The 10,257-nt window shown below is 39.4% G+C and overlaps 1 protein-coding gene across 1 annotated transcript in view; it reads left to right on the plus strand.

Moving 5' to 3' along the window:
- The window catches only part of LOC101851749 (xanthine dehydrogenase/oxidase), a gene marked incomplete in the record, with an annotated part of 65,546 nt that overhangs the window by 49,212 nt on the left and 6,077 nt on the right, over positions 1 to 10,257 (plus strand). Inside the window, 8 exon segments of the mRNA XM_035970871.1 lie at positions 439 to 520; positions 1,185 to 1,280; positions 2,230 to 2,358; positions 3,217 to 3,291; positions 4,376 to 4,428; positions 5,870 to 5,984; positions 6,394 to 6,480; positions 7,610 to 7,777. Coding sequence (XP_035826764.1) covers positions 439 to 520; positions 1,185 to 1,280; positions 2,230 to 2,358; positions 3,217 to 3,291; positions 4,376 to 4,428; positions 5,870 to 5,984; positions 6,394 to 6,480; positions 7,610 to 7,777 — 805 coding nt within the window.

The raw sequence follows: 10,257 nt of genomic DNA on the forward strand, positions 1-10,257 counted from the left end.
GTGTGTGTGTGCGCGAGAGTGAGCGTGATTGTAGGTTACATTATTTAGAATATAGATCTTAGTACACATTCATAGTTACCAAGCTTCACTGTTATAAAAAATTATATAACATTAAACTTATAGCCACAGCTCACAAAACATCCGCTCTCCATTATCCAAAATCGGCCAAAAGGCCTAAATATTTTAAAATATCAGATGTATAAAATATTCCCAAACATAATCGCGGGTGATCCGAGGTTGCTCTGGTGTGGTCTGCTCCTTTTTTCTTATCGAACATCCACCGTCCTTATCTCTCCTCCTTTTTTCTTTGTATGTAACTCTCTAGTAACACATCTATTCTTCACCAATCATAAATCCTAGATATGTCCTAATTGTGTTGTAATTTCCGTAAAACTCTTGCTAAAACAAAAAAATATCATCGTTGTTTTGTGCCCACAGATCCAATACATGGAAAAAGCGCGGTCTCTCCTTGGTGCCTTTAGTCTACGGTATCGGCTTTCCTTTCAAGCCATTAAACAGGGTGAGATACTATGTGTTGGTAGTTTGTAGCTGAAACCGTACAAATAATAACGGTCATTTTTATATCGTCCACTCCATAGTGGCTCTAGATGCTTCACAATAATACAAAGTTTCGACAGTTTGCTTAATGACACATTGCATGCATATCGTCCCAATTATTGTACAGCGGTCCTTTCAAGTATATGTATGCTATATCTAACCGTATTATACCAATACATTTGGCAATACATGTATATTTTTATGTCTATAAATACAATGTATATTAGGCTTGTCTTGCTATCCCCCTACTCCCCTGTGAAATTGTTAAACTGTTATCCCCTTTGAAGGAAAAAAGCAAAGAGAAAAATGCTATAGAAAACTAGTCACGTAGAAACAATTCAAGACCGACAGATAAGGATATAAATACAAAGGAAAGAGATTTTGGGAATTGATTGTTTTTGGAAAAGAAAAATTAAATAGAAAGACTTAAAGAATAGAGAAAAAAACAAACTAAAATAATTTTGTAAATTGTTTTTAACTGAAGAAGAAGAAACAATACAAAACAGACAACAAAAAAAAAAGAAAAAAAAAAGAAAGGAAAATATTAAAATATAACAATTGTGTGCACTGCCTGACCTCACACACTGTTCTCCTGTCACTGTGCCCGCCCCGCCTTCTTCCTTCAGGCCAATGTGATGGTCAACATTTACTCCGATGGGTCCGTTCTGGTCCTGACTGCCGGAGTGGAAATGGGTCAAGGACTACACACCAAGCTCATGCAGGTCAGAGTGTGTGTACGAGAGCATGTGCTTGTATGTCTGTCTTTGTTTTTGTATATGTACGTCTTTGTGTTTATATTTGTGTGTCTTTGTCCGTATATTATGTATAATATGTCTGTCTTTGTGTTTATAATATTATATATGTGTGCCTTTGTGTTAAGATGTGTGTGTTTTTGTGTTTGTATACATATTTGTGTGTCTCTGTGTTTATATATGTGTGGCTTTGTGTTTATAATATGTCCGTCTCTTTGTGTTTATATAATGAGTGTCTTATTTTTGTATAAGTGTGTCTTTGTGTTTATATATGTGTGATATGTTTATATCAGTGTATGTTTTTGTTTATATATGTGTCTCTTTGTGTTTATGTATGTCTGTTTTTGTGTTTAAATGAGCCATGGGTTACACACTTGCAGGTGACTAATCGTTATGCCCGAAATAAAAGCCTTTTGCTTCTCTTGAAAACCTCGTATTGTGATATACGCAATCAATGTTGAATGACAATGACGACACACACACACACACACACACACACACACACACACACACACACACACACACACACACACACACTCTCTCTCTCTCTCTCTCTATCACGCATACACACACACACACTCTCTCTCTCTCTCACACACACACACACACACACACACACACACACACACACACACACACACACACACACACTCTCTCTCTCTCTCTATCATGCATACACACACACACACACACACACACACACACACACACATATACACACGCACAGGTTATTTGATTACTTGATTATTTGATTACCTGATTCCAGAACATGTTGACGTTTGTTGCAAGTGCCGTAAAACTCTTCATATGTATACATATATATATATATATATATATATATATATATATATATATATATATATATATATATATATATATATGTGTGTGTGTGTGTGTGTGTGTATGTCTGTTCTCCCAGGTGGCCAGCCGTGGACTGGACGTGTCCCATGAGCACATCCGGGTAACGGAGGCCAACACAGCGTACGGGCCCAACACAGTCGTGACTGGTGGCAGCATGACCTCTGACCTGCTAGGCGGGGCGCTTGTGGTGAGTTACTCTTCTTTGTTTTAGTAAGGTTTTACGTCGTTCGAAAGGTCATATGAGTCGCATAAGGTCATATGAGCGACAAGAGGTGGATGTCAACAGAGAAGTCCCAACGGAGTTACTCTTCTGTCCTGATGGGAAGGGGGGTACATCCCGTGGCTACGGGCGGTTGGCAGGTGAGCAGGTGTGGCTTTGCCTCTTCTTTCCTATATTGAACATTTATTTCCATTATCTCTCCTCCTTCTTTCCTGTGTATGTTACTCTCTGCTAACTCCTTTTATCTACGGCTCTTATAATACAGACTTCAAAATAAGTTAAGGAACATCTTGACAAAGAGCCCTGATATTTAAAAATCCGAAAAAAAAGACAGTTTAAAAAAATGTTTGCTCTGAAAGTGTTAATGGATTAATAATGCGTACTGAAAAGCTTCCTAGAGGGGTAAAACCACCACGTACAGCACGGATATCTTCGGCTTATGTCGAAGTCTGTATACATGTCTTGACCTCATTTTGTTGTAAGTGCCGTGAAACTCTTACTGAAACTGACACATCTCGTCCAACCATAAATTTAACACTTCAATAGTGTATAGTTAACTACGAGATCTCCTCCCTGGGTGGTTTGCGGGTGCTCTGGTTAGGTATTCTCATCCGTCGGGGGTTGGTGGGTGCTCTGGTGATGTTTTCTCCTTCTTTCTCATCAAACATTCATTGTCCTTATCTTTCCTCCTTTTCTTTGGATGTTACTCTCAAATGATACCACACTAATCTTTCGCACTTTTATGACCTATTTGTGTTGCAAGTGCCATAAAACTCTTACTAAAACTACTCAATTTCATCTGCCTCCTGACGTCAACGCTCCCAGCATGCCTGTGACCAGCTGAGGGAACGACTGCAGCCAATCAGGAGCTCAGACCCGCTCAAGACGTGGCCTGAAATTGTGAGTTAACGAACATGCTATCTAAGCATCTTTCTCCCCCCCCCCCTCTCTCTCTCTCTCTCTCTCTCTCTCTCTCTCTCTCTATTGCTCCCTCTCGCTCTCTGCCTCTATCTCGCTCTCCCCTCGTCCCCCCCTTTCTCATTCTTCTCCCTCTCTTTCTCTCTCTCCCTCTCTTCTTCTCTCACCTCCCTCCTCTCTCCCTCTCCCCCTCTCTCATACTTTCACACACACAGGCATTCACACTCACAAATATACCCATACACACATACAAACAAATAAGCAAATAAATCATATGTGACTGGGTACTTACTTTACTTTTACTTTTTCCTTCCTCTAGTATCCTTAGGATGTCGAGGGGAGGTGCACTTTCGGTCCTGCGCTAGGTGTGTAGCGTCTGTGATAGATATGCTATGTTGTTCAAGGACCTTTATAACCCCATCCAGCCAGGGCTGTCTTGGTCTCCCTCTTGATTCAAAGCCGGATTCTCGGGTATTGTAAGCTCTAGCCACTAATTGTTTCTGGGGAATTCTGGTCAGATGCCCAAACCATTTGACTCTTTGACGCTCTATGAATTTTATTGCTGGTGGTATTTCCAGTTTGTAGACGTATGGTTTCGTTTCTTATGCGGTGTCTTCTGGTCACGTTGATGGTTTTTCGGAGACACTTCATTTTGCATGCATTGATTTCTCTTTCTTGTGCCTTGTTTAGAGACCATGTTTGGCACTGGTATGATAATGTTAGTATGAAGATGCTATTGATGAACTGGGATTTCACTTCGGTTGGGATGCTCTTGTGACTGAGCAGGGGTCTGTGGTAATCTTGTGACTGGGTAGTTATAACATCATCTTCAAGCAGAGAGCTAATCAATGAGAAAAATAACGTAAGTTGCTTATAATGTCTTTTTCAGATAAAACATTTCATATATTTTCTATTACTTTCCTTCTCTCCACTTGGCTCATTTTCTGTCCCATTCTATTTTTTTCTCAAACGAAATCTCTTTCTGTTTATCAATCTGGACTTGAACAATGATTCATTATGTTGTGTATGTGTTTATGTGTGTGTAAGTATGCTTGCTTGTCAACAGGTGAGCACAGCCTTGTCGCAAAGAGTTTGCCTGTCTGCCGTCGGAGAATTCAAGTAAGTCTCAGAACGTTTCCTGGACCAGAACTTGGTCATTCCTTATTATAGAATTATGACAGACATTTGTGCAAGTTTTGCTAGTAGAAGCTTTATGCAGTTAATAAAAGAAAGAACCCCAAACAATTAAATGCTCGTATTTTCTTACCCGAAGGTGTTTGTGTTAAGATAATAAAAGTATTTATGCAGAAACAAATTGATATAATTGGTCTAAGGGTTACTCTTGCTCCTTCTGATCTCCTTTTGCCCTACTTTTCAACTTCTTTCAACTGTCAAAGTGTTTTTAGTACGCGTTTTAAGCATGCCCAGCTTCTGAGTTTTTTTATTCAGCCCTTTTCGACATGTTTGATTTTACTCACCCAAAGATCAGGAATGTTTGAATCCGGAACAAAAATTCTTCAAAGTTTCCTATTGTTTACACAGACATGGAATCAAACCTGTAGAATTTCTTAGTCTCGTAATTGGGATGTTGTACTGGTAATTTTAGAAGGTGGAGGTTTGATTTTTATCTGTTTCAAGTTGAGCGCTGAGACCTAAGGGAAAAAAAACGTTACCCCATTTCTTTCCTCCAAAATAACTTCCCTGTTTAGGACCACTCAACTTAATTCACCATTGTGCCAGTTTTCTGATCCCTTCAACCTATACATAGGGTGATTGGCGATGTGGGTTGCTACTTTGTTAACTAATCAAACATCTGTCGATCTTTTATCTCTTTCTTTTCTTTGTATGCTACTCTCTAGAAACGCCTCTAATCTTAAGCACTTTTTAAAATAATAATGATCTCTTTGTGTTGCAAGCGTCATAAAACTCTTAGTAAAACCAAATCTAAACATAAACTGCTCCTTATACAAAGAAATTCGCTCTAAAGGCCACATGTCCAAGATAATCACCTGAACAGACCACTTCCCACTGGTTTAATAGCAACAACTGCCGAGAAAACATGTTTGAAGCTTCTTCCGCGGCAGCCTTTTGGTACTGGACTCGGAAAATGTGAGAGATTGGACCACGTTCTAAGAGGCTGCCACTCTTCATGTGGATCAGGAGGCTAAGACAGATTAGTAGGATGCACAGAGTGAACAAAGTATTTCTCCTGAAAACTTGTGAACTTTTATTTGAAGTGGAAATAGACAGAAACTGGGATTGGACATTGAAATGCAGGTCAGGTATTGTGATTCGAAGCCAGATGCTCCCCCCCACTCCAGCCCAGCCCCATTCCCAAAAGAATTCACGAAAACACCACCCTCTTTGTACAAAGAATAAAATAAGATAAGATAAACTTTATTGATCCGCAAGGAAAATTTTGGGTGGATATGCGAGAACAGCAACAAACGAAGATTTAGCATCAACACAGAGATGCACTCAGTACCTTCATGCTCAATGATATAACATACAACTATCCACCACTCAGCCACGTTACGATATGTCTTCTTACACCATTCAGACCAGAGATAGGAGGCATGGACTGGAACAAAAGGGTGAACTCGCCGTTCATGTATCACTCGTTCGGAGCTGCCTGCACGGAGGTGGAGCTGGACTGCCTTACAGGAGCTCATCAGGTGGCACAAAGCAAACACAATACATCTTCTGCTTCTTTGTTGTAAATACGCTACCCAAGAATTACAAAGTTCAATGTGCTCAGTAACTAATTTTGAGAAATTTTATGCAAAAAATTTTGAGTTTTACAACATGTCAAGTTTTTAAAAAAGTCACCCCATCCCCCCAAAAAACAAACAAACAAACAAACGAACCCCAACAACCCAAAAACAAAAAACAAAAAGACAAAACAAAATAAAACCAAACCAAAGCACAACAAAATCAAACAAAACACTCTCCCCCTAAAACAAACAAACAAACAAACAAACAAATAAACAAACCCCTCATGTATCAGTACTGTTGTCTCGCCGTACACTCTCTCATCTCCTGTCCACCCGCCACCCACCCACCACTGACTTGTTCCCCCGGCAGGTTCTGAGGACGGACATCGTTATGGACGTGGGCAAGAGCCTAAACCCAGCAGTGGACGTTGGTCAGATCGAGGGTGGCTTTGTGCAGGTTAGTTCAGGCAAGGAGTCCACTCATTGGGGACTCAAATCTTTATTTAAAAAATATACATCGTTACTTCGTCGGCTAGCTGTTTAAATGTACTAAGCCTAAACTGTTGAAAATAATTTCCTTTGAAGTCTCTTAATTTAAGATATCGGTTGCTTGTACTCAAAAAAAGAAAAAAAAAAAGAAATGGGGGTCAAAATACAATGACTTTGGAATATATAAAATTGTGAAGCATTTAAGTCTAATCTGCATTGATGACATCAAACCCAAAGTAGTCCCATCTACAGCACACTTCTTTTGATAAACTTTGCGTCTTTAGCTTAAACATTGTTCGAATGAAGCTATATATATATATATATATATATATATATATGTGTGTGAGGCCGCGTGGTGGAATCAGGCTCTCGTCAAAATAATCAATGTGAAGAAACTTGCATTTTTCCCCAGGTTTGTGAATTTTTATCAAATTTTTGTTTTTTGGCTCAGCACCTTTCATTCCCATTAAAGAACTCATTTCTCATTTCTGTGTGGATTTTTCTAAAACATGTTGATTAAAGGCACAAAAAATGGTAATTTTCAGTTACCACGGACTCTTAAGCTAAGGAAATAACTTATCTTTGGCGACCATTTTCTCACTAATTTTACCTCTGAAAACAAGTGACCCCCACCTCCTTCTTTCGCAAATATCTTGACTTGTATTCAATATAAATGGATATTTTTTTCATCCGAATAAAGACAAGTGAACAAGCTTTAAGATGATACCAATAACTCTACTTGACCAAAAATTGACGAGAGCCTGATTCCACCACGCTGCCTCACATATATATATATATATACATATATCTATCTATCTATCTATCTATCTATCTATCTATCTATCTATATATATATATATATATATATGTGTGTGTGTGTGAGAGCTGAGGCTCATACAATACATGTATATACTTTGCAGGAACAAAATATAGCTGCATAATACACAAACGTATTTTATTCCTATACGCACCCCCCCTCCCAACCTCACCCAACCCCCTCCACTCACCCCCACCCTCTAACCTTACTCTTTACCTCCGACCTCACCCGCATCCTCACTTCACCCCCACCCCCTCATCCCCTCATCTCAAACGACCAGGGTTACGGCTGGCTGCTCATGGAGAACTACATGGTGTCCCCGCACGGCGCTCTCCTGTCCTCGGCGGTGTCCAAGTACAAAGTCCCCTCCCTCAGCACCATCCCGCGAGCCTTCCACGTCAAGCTGCTCAAGGGACACGGCAACCCCAGGGCCGTCTACTCCTCCAAGGTCGGTGCTGGTGGAGTTTGGTTTGGTTTGGTTTGGTTAAGTTTTGTTTAGTTTTGTTTTTCTTTTTTTTTTCATTTCTTTTCTTGTAGATGGGACAAAGAGGCTAAAACAGCACCTGGACATGGATGGCAGGTACCTCTATAAATGAATTTATTAATGACGGTCAAGTCAGGTCAGGTTTAGTCTTGTTTCATTTCGTTTCGTTTCGTTTCGTTTTAGTATACTTTAGTTTAGTATTGCCAAATATAATACGAAGGGCATACCAAAAGTATTTTACCTGACAATGAAGGAATGAAGGTAGAAAGCTGAAATTTGTTATTAACCTTAATCTTTCTCTATGTAATCGCCTCCCAAAATTATACATTTTTGCTCAGAAAACAAGCCCTCTACCTCTTCTTTGACCTCATCATCACTTTTAAAATGCCTTCCGTCTAAATCCTTTTTCAGTTTGGAGCATAAAAAAGTGTCGGACAGGGATAAATCTGGAGAATGAGTGGAAAGTGACAAAATTTCATGGCCACTTTTACGGACAGTTTCTGCAGCTTTTCTTGAAGTGTTAGCTGGTGCGTTGTCGTGAAGCAGCAAATGCCTTTTTGGATCTTTCCTATGCGTTTTTCTTTTATAGCCTCTCGTAATTTTTTTTTTCGCTGGTTAGAATAATTGTCTCCTGTGATCTTTGTCCATTTTCAAGATAGTCTGTCATAATCACTCCGTCTTGCCCCCCCCCCCAAACCCCCCCCCCCCCACACACAACCAAAACAACAACAACAAAAAATAAAAAAAACCCTGATAGCATCACTTTTCCACTTGATGGCTGCATCGTTGTCTGCTTTGGTGTTGGAGACGAGGGCGATTTCCACTGCATTGATGCAGATTTGGAATGACGATCATAGTGGTGGACCCATGGTTACAAGTCTTTCAAAAAATATAGTTTCATCCTTTACATACAGACCAAGCAATTCTAGACAACAATCCATACTTTGCTTTTTTTTTAGGAGGAGTCAACATGGGACTCATCTTGAAGAAACCTTGGTCATATTAAAATATCCATTAAAGTTTCGTTCAACTGATTCTGTGCTATGCCTAGTTTCTTAGCTCAAAAGTTCGACTGTCATCCAGCTATCAGACGACACAAGTTTCTTGACTTTCAATACATTCTCTTCTGTTGTTGCTGTCACTGGGCAACCATCACGATGGTCATCTTCAATGTCCATGAATCCACATACGAATTTTTTACACGAACATTTTATCACATCATAGGATGGGCAATCAGTTCCATATACAGCATGCATCTCCATAGAAAAATCCTGTAGTTGCTTGCCTTGCAAGAACTAAAACTTCATTACTGCCCTGTGCACAATTTTCGACATTTTTATGTTGAAACTGGAGAAAAACATACCCCATTCACTTACAGTGCGCTGGTGTTAAAATCAGTTAGACTCTATTGAAAATTCCCCCAAAATAACACTCATTTTCCAAAGATGATTGTTGGCTTTCACCGGAAAATTTCAGCTTTCTACCTTTATTCCTTACTTCATGGCCAGGTAAAAACTTTTGGTATGCCCCTCATTCATAACAAGATGGTTCACCGCGGAAGTCCGCCCATTGTTTCAGATGGCGCTGTGGTCTTTGTTTTGAAGCTCTCTTTCGTTTCTCCAGAAAAAGAATAGGAATAGCGCCCCCTTGCGTGCGCAGGTCGACTGCTGTTCATCAGTTGTTCGGGTTCGTTCAGTGCGGAGTTTTAGGGTTAAACAAAAATTTAATGACCCCTCGCCTCTCATTCTAAAGTCTAATAAAACGAAGAAAACAGTCGCCTCTTCCACCGGAAGATATTTTTTTCGTCAGCGTAACCATTAAAAAAAAGGGTTCTTCCGAAATTTGAATTCTAATTTATTCAAAAACTTATTAGTTTCACTTTGACTTTTTTCACACAAGTAGGGTTACTCTGTTCGCAAAGGGTGCGCTTTTTCGAAGAGGGCGCCACCGGATTTTGAGGACGCTTTTTTAATTGGCTCAAAGAGAGGAGTGAATTATCTTGTTATGTACTATCATTGGCTTAGCATAGTTTATAGTGCGGTCAAAGTAAAAACATTTGTGGCGCAACCTATTGTCAAAATATATCTCCTCAACTATCGAACATAAACTCTCCAGCTTTTGCACAGTGACTTTTATAAATTTGTCTTAACGGATCAACATTTTTGTAAAAACCTACATGCTCTATTCTAGAAAATTGCTTGATAAATGCTAATAACAAATCCTAGTGGGTGGTTTTTACTTTTAAAAAGCAAGTCCGTCATTTTAAAAAAATCGCGATATTATCTTTATTGAACGCATGTTTTGAGAACTTTTAGAGCAAAAAAGTGTTTACTATAGAATTAATTTCTTGTAACTAGTTTTGCCACTAAAAAGTGTCATTGGTGAGCTGTGACGTAACCCATATCAGAGACAGTAAATTCTGATTCGCTGTCTCTGCCCATATG

This window comes from Aplysia californica, unplaced genomic scaffold (genome assembly GCF_000002075.1).
Source record: "Aplysia californica isolate F4 #8 unplaced genomic scaffold, AplCal3.0 scaffold00331, whole genome shotgun sequence".
NCBI classification, from domain to species: Eukaryota; Metazoa; Mollusca; class Gastropoda; order Aplysiida; family Aplysiidae; genus Aplysia; species Aplysia californica.